The 26,246-nt window shown below is 42.4% G+C and overlaps 2 protein-coding genes and 1 pseudogene across 2 annotated transcripts in view; 1 reads left to right on the top strand and 2 right to left on the bottom strand.

Moving 5' to 3' along the window:
- The window catches only part of EXOC6 (exocyst complex component 6), a 230,351-nt gene extending 215,446 nt beyond the window's left edge, over nucleotides 1-14,905 (bottom strand). Inside the window, exon 1 of the mRNA XM_035025185.1 lies at nucleotides 14,529-14,905. Coding sequence (XP_034881076.1) covers nucleotides 14,529-14,650 — 122 coding nt within the window. The 5' untranslated portion in view covers nucleotides 14,651-14,905. The remainder of the gene's footprint in view (nucleotides 1-14,528) is intronic.
- Nucleotides 7,103-8,300, bottom strand: LOC117998178 (annotated as a pseudogene).
- On the top strand, nucleotides 9,994-20,407 carry LOC118023788 (NADH dehydrogenase [ubiquinone] 1 subunit C1, mitochondrial-like). The gene is made up of 2 exons (XM_035025208.1): nucleotides 9,994-10,033; nucleotides 20,165-20,407. Exons 1-2 carry the CDS (start codon nucleotides 10,028-10,030, stop codon nucleotides 20,405-20,407), a joined length of 249 nt encoding a protein of 82 aa, XP_034881099.1. The 5' UTR covers nucleotides 9,994-10,027.
- Nucleotides 20,408-26,246: the final 5,839 nt, after the last annotated feature.

Here is a 26,246-nt window from a genome sequence, read left to right as displayed (position 1 = left end):
CTTAAAACACTCAAGTTTATTATCTTACAGTTCTATAGGTTAGAAGTCCAACAAGGGTCTCACCGGGCTAAAATCAAGGTGTCAGCATGACTGTGTTCCTTTCCAGAGAATTCATTTCCTTACCTTTTCCAGCTTATAAAGGCTACCAGATTTCATGATTCATGGCCCCCTTCCTCAGTCTTCAAAGTCAGCGACACTGCATCTCTCTGACCAGTTTTCTGTAGTCACATCTCTCTCTGAGTTTGACCTAGGCCATCAAAGATTCTCTGCTCTTAATTACCCCTGTGATTAGTTTGAACCCAACCATATAATCCTGAATACTCTTCCATCTTAAGGTCTTAACCTTAATCACATCTGCAACATCCCTTTGTGATGTATGACATATTTACAGGTTTCAGGGATTAAGACGCGGACCTCTTTGGGGAGCCATTATTCTGCCTGCCACATATAGTAAAGGCCCAGTAAACATTACTAACATATATAAATGCTCTCCTTTCCATTAATCTGAAGTTTCTGTCCTCCCTGGAAAATTCAACTCAAATATATCTCCTTCAGAAAAATTCCCCTAGGGGCACCTGAGTGGGTCAGTCGTTAAGCCTGTGCCTTGGACTCAGGTCATGATCCCAGGGTCCTGGGATCGAGCCCTACATCGGGCTCCCTGCTGTGCAGGAAGTCTGCTTCTCCCTCTCCCACTCCCCCTGCTTGTGTTCCCTCTCTTGCTTGTCTTTCTCTGTCAAATAAATAAATAAAATCTTAAAAAGAAAAATTCCCCTATCTAATCACAACCTTCTCTGCTAACTCTAGATTCAGTTTAGCACATTTGTCCACTCCACTACCAACTGTTTTAATAGTGTGCAGTTGTTTTGATCAGTTCCTTTTCATACGTTTTTGAGTTTTGTTTTTGTACACTTGGCCCCCAGGGAATCAAAATGCAACTGACCTTAGTACATACTGGCTTGGAAGACTAAGGAAGCTCTGCTACATCCAACTGCCCTTTCCACCAAGACACCCCATCACAAGCCTGTTTGGTATAGAAGAATCCAGATCTCCTCTAGGAAATCCCACTTTCTCAAGCTGCAAGAATATGCAGAAACAAAAAACCTCTTTCCGAGGCCTCCAGCACTGTCACACTATGTTAAAGACCTTAAGTTCAGGGTTGACTTTTTTTTTTTATTTTGCAATTTTCTATAGTTCCCCATGGAGTTCTGCATGTGGCTGAGAGAAAGCTGAAGGGGTTTTGAAACCAGACAATGCTGAAGCTCTGAAGCCATGGGAAAGAATTCAAGATGAGTTAGAAAGGAGCATGCCAAACAGGTCTGAGCATAAGGTAGGAGTTTGATTAATCTGTGATTGGTAACAATTTGGAATTAAAACAATTATTAAATTGTAAAAAGTTAGTTTTTTCAAATTTGCTCTTTACATACTGACATCAAATGTAACATTTTACATGGTTGTACTCAGTTGCCTTAATAGAAATCTGTAGTAATAACAGACAAATGTGTACCTCAAATTCCATGATGCCCACTTTTATCAAGGGCTTCAATTCAAGAAACAATATTTATGGACTTTTGTTTTTACATGGTTGAATTTTATCCTTGAATCAAGCCAAACCCAGTACCTGGACCCCATTGTTTGGGACCTTCATGCCATGGTTTCTGTTGAGTAGTAAAAAACTGAATTTTTTTCTTAGCTGACTGCATCTACAAGGATTGAGGCACCTGGTGTTAGCACATCTGAATTGCAGTTTCGGCTCTTGAGAGAAGAAAAAAACCTTTTGAAAATCGAGCCCCAAAACATATGAAATGAGGACAAATTTTATATCTTCCTACAAAGAGAAGAGGAAGCCAGTTCTCTCTGCAGGAAATGGCAGACCATCTTAGCTCAGCCGATGTGCACGGCCAGAATTCATTATTCTGAAGAGTAAAGCAAGGTGAAGAGAGCAGGCCACCTTCTTATTTGGCGACTGTTTCCTGATGGAACATTCCTTTCCTGAGCATTCATTACCCAAGACCTTCTCCTCTTCTCTTCACCAATCCTGACATCATCTACCCAAACCCAGCCCCTAGTCTGGGAAGCCAGCCCTGCTTTGGCAGTCCTCACTCCAGGCCTGTTTCAACACCTGCCCATAGAGATTACTTCAATAGAAGCAGCAGTATCTCCCCCTCAATTCAAGTCAAGACAGAAGGAAGTCCATATACTTCTCCTTCTGAAACAGCCTTTGCTGGTTCCCTTTGTGACTGCTGACAGTTCCGTTAGCACCTGAAGTTTTTTGCTAAGAATTTAAAGCTAAGTGTTCTAAATAACTATATCAATTTTAACTTCAGGCATAGATATAACAAATACATAAATGCGCAAAAGAAGCCTACTCTAATTCTATTCTAAGTGATACATTTCTAAAATATAAAGAATTTCAGCTATAGGCCAAAATAAAAACCACAATAGCTATATATTGAACACTACTTGCTAAGTCCTTTATATCATCTAATTTAATCTTTACTAACTTAATCAGTAATTTAACTGGGAATTTAATTACTACTAATTTTACTGAAGTCTAATTTAAACCTATGGGGGTACTTTCACTATCTCCAGCTTAATATGAGGAAACAGACTTAACAGAAATTAAGTCATTTGTCGGGCGCCTGGGTGGGCTCCATCCGTTAACCATCTGCCTTTGGCTTAGGTCATGATCCCAGGATCCTGGGATCGAGTCCCACGTCAGTCTGCCTGTTCAGTGGGGAGTCTGCTTCTCCCTCTGCCCCTACGCCCCGTCCCCCCGCTTGTGCATGCTCTCTCTCTCTTTCTCAAAAATAAATAAATAAATCTTTAAAAAAGAAAAAGAAATTAAGTCATTTGTCCAAGGCCACAGAGCTAGTGAGTTGAAGAAGATGGAGCTATTAACCAGTTCTTGTTTCTCCCATTAATAAAAAAAGCCAGCCAAGAAGCATGTTCCAATGTTGTTTTACCCATGAGATAGATGATTTAACCAGTCTGGTCTAAGGAGGTTGGAGGGTTGTGGGGCACACACAGGCAGATTGCACATGCATATTGGGTTATTTTTCGGTCAGTAGATTTTGACTTCCAGAGATCCACTCAAAATCTCACTTCAGGACTCCTGGGAGGAGAAATGTAAACCAGGAAGACTGGCAGGACAAGAGATGCATTCTGTGTCCAGTAGGAAACTAACCATCAAAGTAAGGATTTAACCTGTAAATACATTCTTTGTCACTAATGACTTCTACTTTGAGCCACTTGTCTGCAGACTCATAACCAACCTTGGCAAAGTTCGTCCCTCAGAAGGAGTCCGTAGAAAGCAGCGGCCCTGGTCTGGCATTTAGCTGCTTGGGTTCAAATTCCAGCTCATCTTTTACTAGATGTTGGGCCTCCAGAGAGCTAGTTAGCTTGTCTAAACCTCAGTTTCTTCAAGTGTGAATTAGAGACAATAACAGCTCCTAGCTCACCAAGTTGTGTGGGGATTAAAGGAGATAGTATTTGCATAATGTCTAGCCCAGAGCTCAATCAACATTAGCATTAGAGACCAGGACTATCAGACATTTATTTTTTAAACAGGAAGCCCTGAATTTAGCTTCCTCTTTGATAAAATACAAATAAAAACCAGACACAAAAATGTTCTTTTTCCTAATCATTAACCAAGTATCCTGGTTTTGTATCAGGATTTTCTGAACTTGAACTTCATTTTTCTGAATGCTCGATAGGTGGAAACTGCCTGAAATTTGTTTTCTGTTGTAGAGGAGGAAAGAGGACCATGTCCTTGAGGTTAGACTCTTGGTTCCAGATCCACTTAAGTGATCCCTCCAGATCTCAGAGAAGTCAAGTGCCTCTTTGTTGCCTTTGGAGGCAGTGCTCCTCCTCTGAGGCACATATTGTGGTGGTAAACAGATCGCTGCGTCTCTCTCCACTTCCTGGCACAGGAACAATGTCTGTTTTGTTGGCTGTCCAGCCCAGTTAATAGTTGTTAAGTGAATGATCCACCTGCAGATACTTCTGATGTTAAGCTTGAATGCGGTGAAACCATGTTTCATAAGGTAGGGGACATCTCTAAAGAATGACGCCCCTCCCCACTCCTGGGAACCCTAGAGCTGACTTCCTGATCTTCATCGTCTCAAGACTTGGCTAACATCTTTCAGATGCTTCCTACGGAGTTTAAAAGCCCTACTTATATAACTGTAGAACTGTATCAAAATGTAAAGGAGAGGCTTTAATAACTAACCCTTCCACCAGTGGTGCCTTTTAGCCCCTCACTCTTTGGGGTAGTCCTTTAACTTCTGCCTTGTTGGTGCAGTGACCTCAAGTGGCCACACTCTGTAAGTGCAAGAGGATATGAACCAAGCCCAGCCAGGCCACAAGAGGATTCCTGCCGCAAAAACCATGTCCAGGAGTGTGTAGTTCCATAAAGATCTGGACCCCGTGGTGGAGAACAATAGAAGGAAATTTGAAATTGGAGCCAAATAAAGTCAGTTTTTCTGAAATATGAGCCAGTCCTCAGAGAAGTTCAAAAGTAATTAGCCCTAGGTTCTGTTCATTCAACGACCATTTTTACTGAATGCTTGCTGTGTGCCAGGCTGTGTGCTAAGCTCTTAGACAGGGCTGGTTCATCAGTATGTGACCTATGTGCTTGCTCTTGGCTTAGTGCTCTGCCATCTCCACCTTGTAATTCTTAATAATCTCTGAACAAAGGGGCCTGCATTTTCATTTTGCCTTGGGTCTGGCAAATTATATCACTAGTCCTACCCTCAGAACAATGTCTTGAAAGCTCCATTGGCTTACCCATCCCAAAGCTAAACATTTTCAAGTCCATTGAGCAACTGAAGAGCAATATTATTCTCTGAGTTCCATTCTAGCTTTTCCTTCCTCTTCCCTCCCACCCCCAGCTTATAACATCAACTATTCTCTTTCTTCTCCTCATTGTTGGTTTTCCTGTTCATCCTGTTCAATGCACTCTCTATTCCTCACTCCTGTCTCACTTAGCTTCCTTTAATTCCTTTTGCCCTTTCTCCCTCTCCTCTCACTTGTCCTATTTTTCTTCTCTCAGCAAAAGGGTTTAGGAATGTAATGTAATGAAATAATAGTAATAGCTGACATTTACGTCCTGGCCACTCTCTGCAAAACAGCATCCCTGGACCTCCCTCGCCCTGTTTTGTTCTTCATCATAGCACTTAATACCACTTTTTTTTTTTAATATAAAACCTTATTGACCACTGTTTACCAGTATTTACAATAAACAATATGCAGCCGGATAACATTGTGACCGGCAAGTTACTGTTTTCCCTGGTTTATGCTGAAACAGTAACTCAAATAGTGAGAAGATTGAGCCCACATGTAAGGAATGAGTTGGGGTAAAGAAAAAACAAGCAGGTCAAGAATTTGGATTTAAGTTTGTTCACCCATTTATTCCTGCAGGTCCTAAATTGCCAACATCTCTAACCATCTGATTATGATTAAGTTTCCATGAACAAAGTCTTAGACATTCCATGAATCATGACCTTTTAGTCAATACAGCACAGGGATTTCAAATTCTTGAAAAGGAATGGTTCTGAGCACCTGGGGGGCTCAGTCAGTTAAGCATCCAACTCTTCATTTTGGCTCAGGTCATGATTTCAGGGTCATGGGATCGAAACCCACGTTGGGCTCCTCACTCAGCAGGGAGTTGGCTTCTCCCTCTGCCCCTCCCCCTGCTCATGCTCTCTCTCTCTCTCTCTCAAATAAGTAAATTTTTAAAAAAATTTAAAAAGGAATGGTTCACTAGAAGGAACCTTTAAATGTCTATTTAACTAGGTTTTGTTACCCAACTAAAACATGTCTAGTTTTCTCATTTGGGTGGGGAAGTTGTTGGCAGTAGTAATATTTTCCTTTCAGGGATCTTGCAAATGAACTTGCATTTATATGACTGTAGATATGGATATGGCTGCTTTTAAATTGTCCAATTTAAATTATTTACATTATATTTAAATTGTCCAATTAATTACAAAATTTGAAAGGTTAAGGCTTCAGGAAAAATCTATCTTTAAGTGATTTATTTCTTAGACTGCTGAAAATGATGGCATCCATGCCACAGGCTTATCCATGGTTATAAAATGCTGTTTTTGTTTTGGTGACTGTTAAAAAAGAAAAGAAAACCATTTACATACGTATTTTAAGTATACACACACACAAACCAAATAAACAAAAAACCCAGAATGGTCCTCAAGCATATAGGATTTATACACAAATTCTGATTGAGTAACAAATATGAAGATTTCCCCCAACATTTATTCATTTTTTAAAATTTAATTTATTTACCTGAGAGAGAGAGAGCACAAGCAGGAGGAAGGACAGAGGGAGAGAGAGAAGCAGACTCCCTGCTGAGCGCAGAGCCTGCCATGACGCTAGATCCCAGGACCCCTGAGATCCTGACCTGAGCCAAAGGCAGATGCTTAACCAACTGAGCCACCCAGGCGCCCCTCCCCCGACATTTAGAAAAGGTGTTCTCTAAAGCAGGGGAATAATTTACTGTGATTTCAAATATTCTTTTCTGATAAAGGAAGCAACTACAGAAAGCTTTTATTTGTTCAAAGTAACCGGTGCTACAGATGCAAAAATCCCCAATTCCCCCAATACTACTTCAAAACAAACATATCAAAGTTGATTTTCATTAGAATGTTATTTCTTCACACTGATAAATCAAAAAAACCAAAACCCAGATTTTATTTATATATCTATAAATATGTAAAGCAACACAAGCAATTATTGAGCTTCATCTTCTGGACAAGAATGCCTAGTTTCTCTTCATAAAAAGCAATTATAGGGGCACCTGGGTGGCTCAGTCAGTTAAGCATCCGAGTGTTGATTTTGGCTCAGGCCATGATCTCAGGGTCATAGAATTGAGCCCCACATCAGGCTCCACACTCAGCAGGGAGACTGCTTTTCTCCCTCTCCCTCTGCCCCTCGGCGCTCTCGCTCTCTCTCAAATAAATAAATAAATTTTTTTAAAAAGCAATTACAGTGGGGGCACCTGGGTTAAGCACCTGACTCGATCTCAGCTCAGGTTTTGATCTCAGGGTCATGAGTTCAAGCCCCATGTTGGGCTATACCCTGTGTATGGAGCCTACTTAAAAAAAAAAATTTTTTTTAAAGCAATTACAATTTAAGGACCCTTCCTATTTGCCTCTTTTGCCAGCACCAAGTCTGCCTCATCTGAATCTTTCCATTTCATGAGAGACTTGAATTCTCCGCTGCTGTCTGTGGTACCAATTATTTGTTCAGGACCAAGACCTCTGGCAAAGCCTCTTGGTTCATCAGCAACATCTCTTTTCTTCTTTGATGAGCTATAATCAGATTCACTGTCAGATAAAGATTGTCTTTTGGTACCATCTTTTTCTTTACCAGCTTTCGAGAATTAAGAAATGCTTCAATTAACTCTGGACCATCTGAATTTTCTTCAGGTTCCCAAGTATCATCAGCATCTGTGAGTTCCCTTCTACTTCAGGAAATACTCCACCTTCCCCTTCACTACCCAGTGGTCCAGTACTTTTTCCACCACAGATTCCTCAGGCTCTGCCTCTTCTAGTTTTTTATTCTTTCCATTCTCTTTCTTTCCCTTTTTTTTTTCCAGAGAGGGAGGGGGAGGGGCAGAGGGAGGGAGAGAGAGAGAGAATCTTAAGCAGATTCCATGCCCAGCGTGGACCCCGAATCGGGGTTCGATCTCATGACCCTGAGGTCATGATCTGAGTCGAAATCAAGAGTCAGATGGTTAACTGACTAAGCCACCCAGGCGCTCCTTCTTTACCATTCTTTGCAATCTAGTTTAATTGGAGGCCATTTTTTTATTGCAGACTTGAAGAGCTACTTGAAGAGCAGCCCCTGAGTGGCTCCGGGTCTGCGGTGTCCCAGGCCCTGAATGCTTCAAGCTCCAGCCACACCTGAGGGGGGGCAGGGGGTGCTGGGGAACTGCCACAATACCACTTTTTTATTTGTTTATTTCTAGCTCCCTTTACTAAAATACAAGCTCCCTCTGAGCAGGGACTGTCCAGGTCTTCATCTTGCTCTATCAACAGCAAAACCATTGACCATCCTAGACTACTGCCTGCCACACCGTAGGCGCTGCATAAACATTTATTTACTGAATGAATGAACAAATGAGTGAATGAGCATTTACTACGTATGAGGCATTACATTAAATACATTTCATGCCTAATTCATGTAATCCCTTCAATAGATCTATTAGTAATGATAGATGCAAAATTTGAACCTACATCCTCTGGCTCCAGAGTCCATTCATTTAACCAGTAAAGAAACAAAACCATCTCCCTGGTTAAAATACTTGGTTCCCAGATATAAAAATGTTTTTTAGCTTTTCTCTTGTGTTGCACTGAAGATCAAACAGTGAATGCTATCACTGAAATGTTCAGAAGTTTGCCAACTACACAGCCCACTCTCACTGGGGACTCAGGCTTTCCCAAGGTGCTGTGGACAGGTGGGCCTCAGTCATGGTTAGGCCCACATTTATTCCTGGACAGTTTCTCTGGACTCCATATATATCCACACTACACCACTCTCATCTGAGATTAAATGAGGTAATGATATTACATTAGTATAAAATATAAGCATTAGTAAATATGGTTTTAAGAAAGGGATACCTCTCTCCCCTGAATATTGTACAACCAAAATAAAATTCACATTACTCAATATTTCCCACTTAATCAGTATTTCAAGATGTTGTGAGTGCTTGTTTATTTCAACACTCTGTATATTTATTAAATTATACTGGAATAGGGGCACCTGGGTGGCTCAGTTGGTTAAGCGACTGCCTTCGGCTCAGGTCATGATCCTGGAGTCCCGGGATCAAGTCCCATATCGGGCTCCTTGCTCAGCAGGGGGTCTGCTTCTCCCTCTGACCCTCCCCCCTCTCATGTGCTCTCTCTATCTCATTCTCTCTCTCAAATAAATAAATAAAATAAAATAAAATAAAAATTATACTGGAATATATATCCCAGATGTAAATTAGACATAATAATAATAGCTAACATTTATTGAGCATTTACAATGTGCTAGGTAGGCATTGTGCTAAGCACTTTGTATTTATTAACCATTTGAGATGGGTTGTATTATAATCTCCATTTTTGGGGCGCCTAGGTGGCTCAATTAAGTGTCTGCCTTCAGCTCAGGTCATGATCTCAGTGTCCTGGGATCATGCCCCCCACTCAGGCTCAGCTCTGCACTTAGCTTGGGAGTCTGCTTCTCCCTTTCCCTGTCCATCTGCCCCTCCCCTTTCTCATGCTCACGCAGTCTCTCTCTCTCTCTCTCTCAGATAAATGGATAAAATCTTTAAAAAAAAAAGTTCTTCATCCCTACTTTATAGTTTCAGAAACTAAAGCCAAAATCAAACAACTGGACCTTTGATGTTAATCAGTGTACTTAATGGGATAAGATTTAATAGAAAGCTTACATTTCTGAAGGTATATACAGCAAGAGCATTGTAAAATGTCTACAGGTGCTAACTAGTTATATTTATTAGCATGGCATCCCAAGATGTTATTGTATACACAGTTAATTAGTTGGATTTTTTTTTTAATGTTTTCTGTCCTTTCCTAAAAGCATGTTATCTTCATTCCTAAAAACATTAAAGTCAGAGAAATAACAATATCCTGTTTGCTCTGAAACTGGTAAAACTTCATGGTCAGCTTTTGGAAAAGAGCCCGAGAGAGTCTGAATACAACTGTAAAACAATTATGTTATCATAAAACAATTACAAAAATGTCTTCTGGTACGTCATCGTGTACAATTCCCTTTTCCTCCTATTTTTCCCAGCCCTCTGTAAGGCCTTCTCTGGACACGTCCCCTTTCTCTACTTCCCACTAACTTTGCAGTGCCCTCAATCCGCCCTTCTCCTCCCTCGGGTCAGCTAGAGCCATAAGACACACTGGGACTTGTGAACCCAAAAGCCTTCAGACATGCTGTGACTTCAGGACCTGTTCTAAGAGCCTAACAACAGACCTGCAGGACCCCAAGAGGCATCAGGAGCCCAGGCAACATGCAGGTTGGAGCCAGGACCCGCGGGGTAGGGCAGGTCTAATGGGCAGCTCCCTGGCCGCAGGAAGCTCTAGCGTGAACATGGCAAATGTTATGAACACTCCTGCAGCCCTCTCCGACGTCCGCGGCTGCCGTCACTAATCTATCAGAATCACCTCAATGTGGGATTCAGGCAACCACTACCAGTGCGTTGGGATTGATGTGCTGCGTGAGACCTGGCGCCCATCCTTCTTAAAGGAAGGTGGAAAGGCTGAATAAGGCCAGTGCTAGCACTTTCCTTTACTGGGGCTCCAAAGACCCTTAAGCCTACCAGGGACAAGCATGCCCCCAGATGCAGGAGCTGCAAGGAGCTGGACATATATCTAAGCCACATGGGGGGACTGGAATGAAAGTCAGAAAATTGAAAGATAGGGGCGCCTGGGTGGCTCAGTCGGTTGGGCGTCTGCCTTCGGCTCAGGTCATGATCCCAGGATCCTGGGATCGAGCCCCGCATCGGGCTCCCTACGCAGCAGGAAGCCTGCTTCTCCCTCTCCCACTCCCCCTACTTGTGCTCTCCCTTGCTCGCTGTGTCTCTCTCTGTCAAATAAATAAATAAAATCTTTTAAAAAATTTTTTTTAAAAAAAGAAAATTGAAAAAGACTGAGAAAATCCCGTGGAAATTAGCATACGGTGGTAACATGGTAAGAGCAGTTATGCCCAGGGCAAAAGGGTAAGGGCCCCAAAACTAATTCCAGCTGCCACCTGCTGGTGAGTTTCAGCCTACCAGCCATCTGACCGCCCAAAGCAAAGCCATGCTAGGACGACAGAGGCACTAGCAGTAGACCTTTCTCGTCGTTTCTCCCTTTTCTCTTAAACTCACTCACCATCTGCACGGCTAATATCAAATTCTGCTTTTCTACCCTGGAATTTTATTCCCAACTCCACTGTTAGAACTGCCTGCAATGTCTTTAATGGCTATTTCATTGGCAACACAAATCATGGAAAAATATAGTATCTCAGCTCTCCCCTAAAACTCTCTCTCCTTTAAACTTAATACTACAGGCAGCAGGGGGCGCCTGGGTGGCTCAGTCGTTGGGTGTCTGCCTTCAGCTCAGGTCATGATCCCAGGGTCCTGGGATCGAGCCCTGCATCGGGCACCCCGCTCCGCAGGAAGCCTGCTTCTCCCTCTCCCACTCCCCCTGCTTGTGTTCCCTCTCTCCCTGTGTCTCTCTCTGTCAAATAAATAAATAAAATCTTAAAAAAAAAAAATACTACAGGCAGCAGTCCCGTTTCAAAGAATGAAAACAAACACAGGACCTCAGAATCATCTGATTCTTGTCCACCTTTTCACACACACACAAAAAAAGGAGGGCCAAAGGAGCAGACCCGAGGTCCCAGTGGGAGAGTCAGGCAGGAGACAGGCTGGACTATCTGGGAGAAGCTTGTTCTGGGAGCAGCCAAGTGGGAAATTGGGAAGAGGGGGGAATGCAGATAGGCAGGGCGAAAGAGACTATGGACCACTGACAGTACCCCACGGCATGACTCCTGGTCTCAGCAACCCCCCCAACTCCTCAGGGAGAGGAGACCCAGGCCCCCACATGATGTGTGGGGGTGAGCACTAGGAAGCTTGCACCCCGTGAAAGATGAGCTGCTGAGTCACTCTTAAATGACCAAAGCAGAAACCGTCTCTAAGTCCTGAGTCACTGAGCTCTGGGGAGATCACCTTGTTAGAGGAGCAAACACCACCTGGCTCTGATCTGAACCCTGACCTCGAACAGGGCACCTCAGACTCCCCACCTAGAAAACCAGGTGGGCAGGGGAAGGAAGCTAACAGAGTCGAAGATTTTATGACAGGAAATGTTTGTTGAAGCAATGCCTTTCTTCTGTGACAAGGAAAAGTGAACAGAACTCTCTCAATCCCCAGGTGCAGGGCTTTCCCTGAGAATGTTTCTCTCCTGTATTGCCAGCCCTGTCCTCTCAATGTCCTAACCCTTCCCTCACTGTCCACTCCAGGGCCTCCCAGCAGGGCCTGTGTAACCCAACTGGCCAATCCGCATCCAACCAAATCCACTAGCCGCCATGTCTGCCTTTAGAGCTTGTAGCTATTCAAATATTTCCACCACCTCCTCTGCTTCCCTCAAAGGATGACTTTCTCTCTCAACTGCCTCCTTTCTTTTGCTTCACAAGGTCACCATGATGAGTTCAGAAGCTCATACAAATCAGTTCAACGAATATTTATCTAGCTACTCTGTTGGCAGAATCTTCTGCAGAGGATACAAAGGTAAAAGGAAGATACATTCCTGCCCTCAGGAATCTTTCCACCTGAAAATGGTTATAAAATAACAACACACACACTTTAAGTCAGGATAAATGCCCTGGATTCTTTGGGACTTCAAAGGATGGGTATTCACATGTGGCTGGGGGATCATGAGAGGCTTCATAGAAGAAAGAACATTTGAACCATCCCCTGCAAGGCAGGTTGCAGGGCTAAGAGTGAATAATAATAATAATAATAATAATAATAATAATAATAATAAACCATGGACACAGGAGGAAGAAAATCTCAGGACACATTATCAAATAGTAAACAGTCTAGTTCAGCCAAAATGGAAGTCCTGTCTTGATTTTCCAATTCTCATATTTGACCACACGAGCTGATGTGTTTTGTAAGAACAGTAGAAAAGAACAGTTGACAAGGGAACATCAATGACATGCATACGTATGTGCAAAAAAGCATCAAATGCCAGTCTAAGAAGTCTTCATCTAATCAATGACTAAAGCAAAAGTTTAGGAAAACTAATTTTGGTTAATATTGTCCCAGATAAAGTTTTATTAAGAGCTCTGTGTCTACCCTCTAAATAACACTGGGGTGTTTTAGCGGGAGTCTTTGCAAAAGAATGCTCTCATCCCTTGTTCAATAACCCAGACATGAAGCTAACAGTGGATGCTGCAGGTCCACTCTGGTGGCGACAGGACAACACCTGGAGAAAATATCGATGTTGTCTCCCCTCTTGAGGGTGACACTCGGAGAGTGCTGTGAGGGCTGGATCTACACGGATTTCTTCTTTACGAAGACCAGGTACAAGACCCGGAATATTTGCCCTAAAAACAGAGGGTAGGAAAGCTCCAAGATCCAAAGCAGGAAGTCATATCCAATACCAAGCAACACTAGCTAGGAGGATAGGTCCATGGAGGGATGACGTGTGTAGGTGTTAACCACGGTTGTGAGACCAGGGGAGAGGTGGTGAGGGTCAGGGGTCGAAGGCCAAGAGCTCTGAAGCAGCAACAGCATCAGAAGCCACAGTAACTAACATATGTCTAGGTTCCCCTCACCCGTTTGTTCCCCTTTAGACTTCTGATCTAGCCACCGGACAAATGTACAAGTTCTAGAAAGTGCTGGTACAGCATAAAGTTTGTTCTATATGGAAAAAATTATTGAGTTTCCCATTAGTAAAAAAGCTCTGGTTTCTTCTACCTATTAAATATGATAGAAATTACCTTCCCCTCTTCATGGGATGTTCAGGAATGCTTGGATAAAATGAAAGTGTAAGGAAAAACTGTAATAGATTTGTAAATATTTTACAACTGCACCTACATATTGATAATCCAAGAATCAACCAATAAATATCAATGCCTTCCCATGCCCCCAACACTACCCTAGGCCCTTTGAAGAGATTCAAAATATATTTAAAGCAAAATCAAATTTAAATACTTGGGAGAAATTTACTCAGATTTAAACTGTAGCATATTTCAAAGCAACTTGGCCCTGGGCCCTGTCTGAGGACGAAGAGACAACACCCAACCCCCCCCAAAAAATCCTTTTATTTAATCAACAAATATTTATTGACTGTTGCTATCAAATTCAGTGATTGTCATTCCCACACTAATAGGTGTCAGTTACAGGCAGGCAGAAAGAATTACTTTTTAATGCTGCCCTTTTAACATAAAGATACATGTTCTTTCATTTTAATCCTGTTCTTAAAATGTGCAAATTAATCCTCCTATTACCAAAGAAGCTATTTTTAAATGTTACGTGGAAATAAAAAAAAAAATACACATCTGAGAGGTCACCATATACCCAAGTAGCAACAATGCAAATAAACATTTTGCTTTTTTTCCCCTAAAACTCACATCTACCCAAATAGAAGTTCGTTTCACTGATATGTCTCATTATTCTCAATGTTTTTCACTAAGCAGTATTTTAGAGAAAACCATTGAAATCTTATATAAATGAGATGGGATATCTATTTGGAGATTGCAAGAGGCCCTTTTTGATCTCTTGAGAGTCATTTCTATTTTTTAAACATTGTGGTGATGAATCAGGAAAAAAATATGCAAAAAAGAGTTGATTGTTTATTGTAATTTCTCTAAAGATAAGAAAAGAGGTAGAGATTAGGTACATACAGAATTGTAATTATTTTTCAAATTTTATTTTTTATTCTTTTATAGAGAAAAGCATAAAAAGAAGTGAATAAGACTGCCTTATCACCACTAAAGGAAGAACAAATATAAAGGAGCCCTACCTTAAAGTCGCTTCAATGGGCAGCTCGAAAGACTGAATCTCAGCCAAGACATTCTCATAATTTTGATCTGGGTCTCCTTCCAACATTGCTTCACATGCCCCTGATTTTCCAGCAGCAGACATCAGAATTTGAGTGCAAAACAGTTGTAATTTATAAAAGAAATGTGGTTTTTGTTATAATTATTTTAAGTGTTCTGTGTTCACCCAGAGTAGAAGCAAAAACTGAGCTCACGGGCTGACTTCATGCTATCAAAATCTTTGCTTCCAAGAATGTGGCACAGCTGTTGCTGTCCTGTCCCTACTTATAACATTTTACTTATTATTAACCTTGACACAGTTCAGAAAGTTCTTGCCTGATGTCTGCTATGTTTGTTTATTCGTTTCTCAGAGATAGTAACTGCAAACTCCGGTAGGAATTTGGGAACCATTACACTATACAACATTATTAAATACAACTGACTTGTCAGGGCACATATTTTAATATTACTTAAGCTAAATACATAATACAAGCCATGCTCCTAGTTATTCCTGCAATTATATCCTTGCCCACAAAATCCCAGCAGGTAGCTTGTCCAGGAAAAATGTAATGCCTTATAGGCTATGATTTTGAGGTCACTGGGCTAGTTCCTCGGCTCCCCATGTCCTTCACTTCTCCACCCTAGTCACTGCTGGGTGTTTGAGCCATTCCTTCTTCTGTCCCCTGCTCAAATACAAATGCTCCTGAAAGCACTTAGCTTTTAATCCTTGTTGGTCACTTAGGCCTCACTGTGCATGAGTTTGCCAGATCCTTCCTGCAGAAGAGGCTTTGATGGGGAGGGAGAAAACATGAAGATGTCGGGATGTTAAGGGGGCTGGTTGCCACTGAGAGGAAGAAAGAGTGCAGTAAGTAAGGGCCCAAACTAGCAAGGGAAAATGAGGCCCACAGGCAGCCCCAAGAAGACCTAAAAAAATTAAATGGGCACATGACTCCCATTACCACTTGCATTAGATCTTCCCCAAGTCCAAGTATAATCTCATGCTGTCTTGCCCCCTATAGAAAGTCGGTATTTAAAGGGATGGCTAGGGACATTTTTCCATATGAACCTACTTTTTAAAAATATTTTATTTATTTATTTGAGAAAAAAAGACAGAAGTAGCAAGAGAGAGCACAAGTGGGGAGGAGAAGGAGAAGCAGGCTCCCCACTGAGCAGGGAGCCCGACGAGGGGCTTGATCCCAGGACCCCGGGATCATGACCTGAGCCAAAAGCAGATGCTTAACCAACTGAGCCACCCAGGCACCCCCATATGAACCTAATTTTTACAAGATTTTATCAGATTTTTAAATTTTGCCCTGTAAAAAAATTGAAGTTATTTCTCCTAGATGTAGTAGTCATATAACTACAAGGCATATGTCATAAACTGTGCCAGTTTTTCACTTCTCCCTGCATCCATACCCTGGCCAGTACCTCAATGAGGGCACGGTGTCCCCCCTTGACCCACGACTTTGGGCTTAGTCTGTGACTTCTGCTGGCCAACTATATATGAGCTGGAGGGACAGTGTGTGAGCTCTGAGCCTAGGCTTTGTGAGGCCTCACTTATTTCTTTTTGACCTCGTACACCTCTGCCAGCACCTGGGAACACAGGCCCTGCCTAGCTTGCTGGTCCATGGGGGATGAGAGATACATGAAGCAGGGTCACCCCCCTGATTCACAAACTGCAAAGAGAGGCGTATATTCCCATGCAGCTGCCCCAGCTTGAAGTAAAGCTGCCCACCCAAGCCTGGGCTAAGTCAGCCAGGCCCCAGTGACCCACAGACACAGGAGCAATAATAAATGGTGGTTGTTTTCAGCCACTGAATGATGGCTCAGGCAGCAAGAGCAGATCAGTGCAGGATTCTTCACTCCAGCTCCACCGACAGCTTCAAATCTCAGCCCCACTGTTCGTCCACTGCAGGATGGAACAAGGCAACAGGAATACACCTAATACCCTTTCCCTCCAGAGGAAGTGATGATGCCCTCCTCCAGGACTCGACACAAAGCAGTGATCTTCTATCTTGTGTTAAAGTCACTTGTGTGAAAGGTTTTTTGTTTTTTTTTTTTAAGATTTTATTTATTTGACAGAGAGAGATACAGCAAGAGAGGGAACACAAGCAGCGGGAGTGGGAGAGGGAGAAGCAGGCTTCCCGCGGAGCAGGGAGCCCGATGCGGGGCTCGATCCCAGGACCCTGGGATCATCACCTGAGCCGAAGGCAGACGCTTAACGACTGAGCCACCCAGGCACCCCGTGTGAAAGGTTTTTAAATTTATACCAAATCATCAGATTAAGAACAGAATGTCTATTTGATTCATATTTGTATTCCACATAACACTTAACACATTGCTCTGTATACTGTAGGTGCTCAGGAATGTTTATTGAATGAATGACAGCAAAAGCTACAAGCTAAGAGTTACCTCTGCCTTGTTAGGAAATGTTGGTCCAAATTATGCAAAACTCTGACAATTCCATATTGAATTTATCAGAATCTGAAAATATATAAATAAAAGCACAATGGGAAATCACTCTGGGGGGTACCTGGGGGGCTCAGTCGGTTAAACGTCCTCTTGATTTCGGCTCAGGTCATGATCTCAGGGTTGTGAGATCGAGCCCTGAATCAGGCACCGTGCTGGGTATGGAGTCTGCTTAAGATTCTCTATCTCCCTCTCCTTCTGCCCCTTCCCTCTCTCTCTCCCTCTCTGAAAAAAAAAAAAAAAGAAAAGAAAGAAAGAAAGAAATCACTCTGGTCATAGGAGAATGTTGGTTATCACTATACTATGCTGTAGAGAACAATTCGTAGGTAATGACACTGTACCCATGAACACGTATCTGTGATGACCCATCCAGCCCTAAGCATCATGCAGTTAAAAAAAATTGATTCTTGGGGTGCCCAGGTGGCTCAGTCATTAAGCATCTGCCTTCGGCTCAGGTCATGATCCCAGGGTCCTGGGATCGAGCCCCGCATCGGGCTCCCTGCTCGGCGGGGAGCCTGCTTCTCCCTCTCCCCCTCCCCCTGCTTGTGTTCCCTCTCTTGCTGGTCTCTGTCAAATAAATAAATAAAATCTTTAAAAAAAAAATTGATTCTTCTCCCCACATACACCAAATTTTTATTTTTTAAATTTCCTTTTTTTTTTTAAGATTTTATTTATTTATTTGACAGAGAGAGAGAGAGCCCAAGCAGGGCGAGCAGCAGAGGGAGAGGGAGAAGCAGGCTCTCCGCTGAGCAGGGAGACTGACTGAGCCACTCAAGTGCCCCTGTTTTTTAAATTTTCAAACTTACAGAAAAGTTAAAGAACACAACAAACAGCTATACACCCTTCACCTGATTCACCAATTGTTAACATTTTGCCACATTTGCTTTCTCTTTCTCTGTTTATTCAAGGGGATTTTATAATGTAGGCAAATGCTTTTAATACATGTTGTGAGAGGGGGACGCCTGGGTGACTCCATCAGTTGAGTGTCTGCCTTCAGCTCAGGCCATGATCTCAGGATCCTGGGATGGAGCCCGGGGGCTCCCTGCTCAGCAGGATCCTGCTTCTCCCTTTGCCTGCCCCTCCCCTTGCTTGTGCTCTCTCTCTCTCTGTCAAATAAATAAATTTTTTAAAAATCTTTAAAAAAAATAATAGTATACACTGTGAGAAAACTATTCCTTTAAATAGAGTATTTTTAGAATAGTAATAGTATAGCAGCATACTACACCGTAGCATGATTAATAAATCACAATTGTTACTGCATGACCCCATTCCTACTATGCAGCGCCATTACCCTCTTCCTGTACAGCCAATTCCCCCCCAGATTCAAGGTCTTTCAACCTGTTGACCTGGCTGCCTCCCTCGGGCTCCTGGGCTCTCCCTACCCCTCCTCCACTCCCACCCCACTCTCTTCTGCTCCTCCCACTTCTGTTAAGTGAATTTTCCCTCTGCCTCTTACTTTCTTCTAAGCCGTGTAAGACACAGGCAACAACTTCCTGTTTCCACTGGCTAACCAGCATCTTCCTTTTATTCAAAACTTTCCTTGAGTGCCATTTCCTGCCGGAAGTCCACACAGATTGAATGAACAGGAGACCATCTCCTCCTGAAAGTAACAGTTAAGAAAAACAACCTCCCCTATCCCGTAGTGCTGACAACAGATTCACCAAATAAGGAAAAGAAAAGGAGGAAATGGAAATATTTTAAACAGATATATTCCAAGATGCCCATAAAAGAGACTGGTGTGTGTGACTGGAATGTTCCTGGTCCCCACCCTCAACCTCTCCTCCCAGCTGCAGCTCAAATTGTTTGGACTACTTCCTAGGATCAAGCCTGACCACTGACAGGAGCTGTTTAAGTGGCCCTGGGCCAGTGGTTCTTGTTCCTTCGCAGCCCCAAGGCAATGCCTGGAGACTTTTTTTTTTTTTTTTTTTTTTTTAGAGAGGGAGAGAGGTGACAGGGTTGGGGGATGGCAGAGGGAGAGGGAGAGAGAATCTTAAGCAGGCTCCAGGCCTCCTAGGGCAGAGCCCCACGCAGAGCTCAATCTCAGGACCCTGAGACCACAATCTGAGCCGAGATCAAGAGTCAGACGCTAACTGACTGAGCCATCCAGGTGCCCCTGGAGACATTTTTAATGCCAGGACTGGGGGTTGGTAGAGGCCAGAGATGCTGCTAATAGAGTACACAGCACAGTCCCCCACTAACAAGGACTTATTCATCCCCAAATGCCAATAGTGCTGAGGTTGGAAAATCCTGCCCTAAGCTGATCTTCAAGACACATCATCAGGTTATGTGTGTTGTTGATAAGGGCCCTATTATTTTTTTTTTTTAAGATTTTTATTTATTTGACAGAGACACAGAGAGAGAGGGAACACAAGCAGGGGGAGTGGGAGAGGGAAAAGCAGGCTTCGCAGAGCAGGGAGCCCGACGCGGGGCTCCACGCGGGGCTCGATCCCAGGACCCTGGGATCATGACCTGAGCGGAAGGCGGATGTTTAACGACTGAGCCACCCAGGCGCCCCAATAAGGGCCCTATTATTGAGGCCCCTGACTGGGCTTTTTTTCTTCCTCTGAAACTGAGTCTCTGTCTTATTAGTCTGCTAGGAACCCTAGTCCCTCTAGAACTAGAAACCAGCCTTTTAAAAAATCAAAAAGTCGGGGCGCCTGGGTGGCTCAGTCGTTAAGCGTCTGCCTTCGGCTCAGGTCATGATTCCAGGTCCTGGGATCGAGCCCCGCATCGGGCTCCCTGCTCAGCAGGAGGCCTGCTTCTCCCTCTCCCACTCCCACTGCTTGTATTCCCTCTCTAGCTGTGTCTCTCTCTGTCAAATAAATAAATAAAATCTTTAAAAAAAAAAAAAATCAAAAAGTCGGGGCGCCTGGGTGGCTCAGTCGGTTAAGCGGCTGCCTTCGGCTCAGGTCATGATCCCAGGGTCCTGGGATCGAGCCCCACATCGGGCTCCCTGCTCAGCGGGGAGTCTGCTTCTCCTCTCCCTCTGCCTGCCTCTCCGCCTACTTGTACTATCTCTGTCAAATAAATAAATAAAATCTTTAAAAAAAAATCAAAAAGTCTATTATTCAAATAAAACTTTTTTAATACAAAATTTTTAAAGTGGTCTTTTTTATTTTATTTTATTTTTGAATAAAAAATTATTTTATAGCTGCCTGGCAAGATGGAGCTGCCCGCATTGTTGCGCCTGTTCTCCAAGCTGTTGGCTCCTGCCAGGCTCCTGAGCGGCTCTTCAGCGCGATCCAAGTTCTACGTTCGGGAGCCGCCACATGACAGACCTGACTGGCTGAAAGTTGGACTGACCTTGGGCACCTCCGTCTTCTTGTGGATCTATCTCATCAAACAACACAATGAAGATGTTTTAGAGTATAAAAGAAGAAATGGGTTGGAGTGAACTACTGAAATACTAATATGGTATGCTCCACATAGTGATTATACTAGTTCCTTTGGATTCACCAATCTGTTGAGTTGTAAACGTGAGAGAAAAAGTTATATGTGAATGTACGTCAAATCGGCATTTGTGTTTTGCATCATTAAATGAAAAAATAAAAATATTTCTGTATTCTTCAAATTTAAAAAAATCATTTTATCTATTTTTTAATAAAAACTTTTTGAAAAAAAAAAAAAAAACAGGGGCGCCTGGGTGGCTCAGTTGGTTGAGCATCTGACGCTTGAGTTCAGCTCAGGTCACGATCTCAGGATCGTGGGATCAAGCCCCGCAATGGGCTCCACGCAGGAAGTCTGCTTGAGATTCTCTCTCTCCCTCTACCCCTCCCCCCCACTCATGCACGCGCACGCGCTCGTGCACGCGCGCTCTCTCTCTCTAAAATAAATAAATCTTTAAAAAACCAAAAAACCTCAGGCTTTTTGAGGCAAGCAGAGATTGGGTCCTTATTGTTTTTTTGCTACTGTTATACCCGCAGCAATTCACACACCATGCACAAGTTAGATGCTCAATAAATATTTGTTCAATAAATTATCTTGACACAGCATTACAGTGCTTTGTAAGTAATGGGCAACCAATAAATATTTAATCTTGATATCACAGTTTATCCTACAAAAGCTATCTCAAATAAAAATAGATGAAAGTTGTTTTAGTTATATTAGTAGTATTTTTCAACATTAGAAAATCTTTCAAGATATTCAGTTAAACTTTAAAACTATAGCATTATACTAACTAAAATTCAGTAAAAACTTAAAAAAAAAAAATAGGGGCACCTGACTGGCTCAGTTGGTTAAGCATCTGCCTTCGGCTCAGGTCATGATCTCAGGGTCCTGGGATCGAGCCCCATGTCGGTCTCCCTGCTCAGCTCAGCGGGGAGTCTGCTTCTCCCTCCCCCTCTGCCTGCATCTCCCCCTGCTTGTGTTCTCTCTCTCTGTGTCAAGTAAATAAATAAAACCTTAAAAAAAAAAAAAAGAAAAGAAATACATGCTCACTGGAAAAAAAAAAAGAAAATAAATAGGGAAATCAAGATCCTCCCATCCAAAAATAACCACTGTTACCAATTTTATGTATATCCTCCCAGATATTTTTTCATATATTTAAATAGATAATTTTGAAAATAAAATTGCCTCATGCCATAAAAAAATAAAAATAAAACTATAGAATTACTATTTTCAGGATACTCACAGCAATATGGTTTGTTATAAGAAAGTTGTTTTTTTTTTAAGATTTTATTTACATGATAGAGAGAGGGAGCACAAGCAGGGGGAACAGTAGAGGGAGAGGGAGAAGCAGGCTCCCCACCAAGCAGGGAGCCCGATGCGGGGCTCGATCCCAGGACCCTGGGATCATGACCCGAGCCGAAGGCAGACACCCAACCATCTGAGCCACCCAGGCGCCCCTATAAGAAAGTTTTTTAAGAAGTATGTACGGTATCCAAAATAGTGGTTCACAGAGCCATTCCATATTTTTTTCTATCATCTTCAAAATTCAGGATGTAATATTTCATTACAAAAAGCATTTTGGTCTTTCAATGGATCTGTGCTCTCAATAAACTATATTCCTACTGTTCTTTGAGGAATAAAATTGTTATGTAATTAAGGAAATTGTTTTTAAAAATCTGTTCTAAGTTTCTGCTTTAACTCATCACATTTTTCTCTTTATAAGATCTTAGAGGACATGGTGTTTTCCTGAATGTTACAGTATCATTACTGTTATCTGAGCTTCTATTCCCTGGAATATGCCATAGTTTTAGGCGTCTCTGAACCTTTATACATGCTGCTTTTGTCCAGAATACCATCCCCAAACCTGTTTTCTTGTCTGTAACACCGACCTCATATGGTTGTTGTGAAGGTTACATGACCTTTTTTTAAAGATTTTATTTATTTATTTATTTATTTATTTATTTATTTATTTATTTGACAGAGAGAGAGAGAGAGCACAAGCAGGAGGAGCAAAAGCCAGAAGAGAAAGCAGGCTCCCCGCAGAACAGGGAGCCTGATGCAGGGCTCCATCCCAGGACTCTGGGATCATGACCTGAGCTGAAGGCAGACGCTTAGCTGGTGAGCCACCCAGGCGCCCCGGTTGGTTACGTGACCTTTAAGCATTTATTAGGTAGAGCAGGCTGGAGAGCGTGGCACGTGACACTATCCCAGTGTCAGCTGTTACTATGATTTACCCTTTCGGGGCTTTGTTCAATGCCACCTCGTTGTATACGATGATTTGCCATGATCCCCCGTAACTCCTTTGAGCATGTGGTCTTTATCAAAGCTCTGATCCCTGTTGTTTTTGTTATATATTTATCTACCGTACTGGACTAGGAGCTTCACGACAGTAGGGAATGGGGCTTTGCTTTGCTTCTTTATATTCAAAGCGTCTGGAGTGATGCTGGGCACACAGCCGGCATGTACTGCTGAGGGCGTGGAAGACTTAAGCAAGAATGATGGAAACAATACTGTCTTTCCAAAACAAATATGGGTAGTGTCCACTGCTTAATTAAATTGATATTTTCCCAATTTGACAAGAAAATTGTGGACTTACAGTTTCAATTAACTGAGATTATTCCTTTTCTTTATCTTCATGCAAATCTGGGGTTTCATTAAGAGAAGGCGAAGGTAAAATCTCTAACACCTACAATGTCTGTTTCTCGAGTTCTCAATAAACATAATTGCCATAGAATAAGTAGCTTCACCAAGTAAATATTTTGAACCTCTTACCTCTTCTTGATCTTACGTTGGGGTCGGTCTTCTGATTGAAAATTCTTAGGGTGCCCTTGTTGATCGGTTCCCAAATGTATCGTTCCAATTTTAGTATGTGTGCTGCCGAAGTGAGCCCGTTTCCCAAACGTAAATCTTAAACGTTTGAATCCTGGCCAACAAAGACTCCAACAGTCTCAGCCCTATGGTCGTACAGCTAGATTATGGCGCTCTCTAGTGGTCAACTTTTGGCACACAGTCTGTTGAAACTGGCTCTTGCTCTTCTAGGTTTTAATTTTACTTCTTATATTGGTAATTGTAAAACGTCATTAGAAATCACTGAACATCTTGCTCTCTTTTTCCTAGCATTTCTGGCAACCGTTCGATGTGTCCTTTATCCTCCATTCCTCTACTTCAGAGCCCTTCAGCAGAACTGAGAATTTAAAGAACTGCTCCAAGGCTTGTTACCAAGCTGCCAAAGATACACTTTCCTCCCACAGGAAAACCAGGATCTTTCAAGTGAGAATTCAGGACACTAACTTCTTTGGGCCATGCTACAAGAGGCTAGGCTACCGTGTACCCCCTCTGAGCCCACGCTGGGACCTCTGGCCAGGCGCCCATGGCAAATACACCCGTCCTTTGCACACATTCTTCTAAACAATCATTCTCTTTTCCCTCTTCTGAAACCAAACAATTCCCTCAAAAATATGGTTTCGGGCATAAAATAGGAAATAGTACTAAACAAACGGAAATGTTTTGCTTTAAATACTGAAGCCATTTGTTTACATTAAGAAATAGTCTGCATTCAAAGCCCGTAATTGAAAAGAAACATGAATCATCAATCACAAGGGGACTTTATAGATAAGAAATAAGTGCCGGCCTGAACAATTGTATTAAACACGAACAACCCTGGTTGGGAGCTTTTGCTGAGTCATTTTTCAGGAAGTGGGCTGTCCAGCGAGATTTTTACGGGAGGAACAATCGACAATATTTTCATATTAATAACCTCCAGTTACTTTATTGTTCTCAAAACTTTTGTTAATGAGTATTTTCCTGTTCGGTGAAGAAAAAAAACATTAATCAAAAGACAAAGCCTAATCTGATTTATTTTTATGTGTTTTGGGTTCTTTTCTTCTACAACATTAAATATATTTAAGTCAGAGTCGTAAAACATCCTCATTCACTGAGCATAATTACCAGGAAATATTTTGTTTGAATCTTTTTGTGTAAACATATGTGCTATAGCATATATTGGCTATATTGCTTAGAGCGATCCCGAACTGTCAGTTTGGGTTCCAGTTCCCTTCAAGCAGCAGCAATGTTTCCACTTGGTTTGGTGCTGCCTCTTCTGCCCGACTCCTGAGATTTTGCCCAGTTACCCCTCAGTTAAGGGACAAAGAGTGTGGGCTCCTGGACACCAACTAAAAGATGAGGCCATTCACCCAAGGTCCCCTGAGAAAACAAGGTCCCCAGCAGGACCGTAGAGAACAGATAGGGGTCAGTGTGTTCTGGGGAGACTCCCAAGTATACCCACTTTTTGGCCCATCCACAAGCACTGAGCCTCTCTTTCTCTCTTAGCTTATGAATGAGGGTTTGTGACAAGGAGCTTAAGTCACCTGCCCATGGGATTAGGGGGAGTAAACTGTGAAATAAGATCATTGTGTGATTATGATTTCTGTTAGGATAAACGATCATCATATTTGTGGTCCTGATTTAACACAAATACGTTTCCCACAACATGCCCCTGCCCCACCTGCCACCACCACCCAAGCCCCAGTGAGAAAACCTCACTTCACGTGTACAGCGTAGCTTTCCTTCTGTACTAGGTGATAAACACGGTGGGTCTGGCTATGCAGGCAAGTAAGAGAATCAAGGTAGGCTTCTGTGTAGTGTAGCAGTTACATGCACAGACTCTGAAGTTGGACTGCCTGGGTTCAAATCCTACCTCTGCTACTTATTAGCTATGTGACCCTCGGCTCTTTTCTGTACCTGGAGTTTCCTTATCTACACAATAGACAAGCTCCTATCTCATAGATTTGTTGGGGAAATTAAATTAATTAATGCAAATAAGGTATTCAGAATAATGCCAGGAAAGTAAAAAGCACTTTAGAAGCATTAGTGTTATGCCATTGCTTAATAAGGAATGATGTTATGAACCACTGAGGATGATTTTTTGTTTTTTTTTTTTAAATCAACTTCCTTATAATTTTGTTATGGTGAGCAGAGCTGTTCTTCTATTTCTTTTCCAGTGGACACATGTAGATGTTCCTCTGATGCTCAATGATCAGAGTTTTGAAAATGTCGATGACCATAAAAATGTTAGGAGACTACAATGCTCATATGTTTATTATGAAGTTATTTCCTGTGTACTGATCTTTATGTTTGTTCATTTATTATTCACCTCTTAAAAGAAAACTATATATTTAAGAACCTACTATGTACCAAACCCTTGAGAAGCTTACATGTCAGTAGATAAATTTCTCCTTTATTCCACTGGATTGGGGGGAGGGGGCAGAGGCGTCTGGGAGTGAGACAACTGCAGTCCACACCCAGGATGGCACACACACACACACACACACACTTGCTGGGAGAATCCACCTCAGGGGTGACACTTGAACACAGATCTAACTGTAGAGCTCATAACCACTATGTGAGACAGCCTCCCTGGTTCATTGGAGCTTCAGAACCCAGGACCATGCTTTTTACCTGAATCCTCGAACCTTCCCTTCTGTGTGTAACCCCAGGAATAACCATCTATTTGGTCTATTCCTGGCTCCTGGAGTTTATTTTTGGGAGTGAAGAGAAGAATCAACATTAGAAAAAGAACCCCAAATCCCGGAAAAGAACCTCAAAAAAAAAAGAATCTGATAAAACACTGCAATTTTCTTATGGTTTTCCTTCATATCTCTTTGGCTTCTCCTCAGCCTCCTTCCCAAGTTTATTTTTGTCAGTCTGTCCCTTAAATCTAGTTGTTTCCAGGAATCTGTCCCCAACTGTCTTTTCTTTTTACTCTAGACTCCTGTAAGTTCATCTTCCACTTGGGTGTTGATGAGTCCCAAATGTAGACCTACAATTGCACTTCTCTCCTAAGCTCC

The sequence above is a fragment of the Mirounga leonina genome, unplaced genomic scaffold (genome assembly GCF_011800145.1).
Source record: "Mirounga leonina isolate KUSES-001 unplaced genomic scaffold, KU_Mleo_1.0 Mir_114, whole genome shotgun sequence".
Lineage (NCBI taxonomy): Eukaryota > Metazoa > Chordata > Mammalia > Carnivora > Phocidae > Mirounga > Mirounga leonina.
Note: the sequence above shows the minus strand (reverse complement) of the source record. Positions and strands in the feature narration are given on the sequence as shown.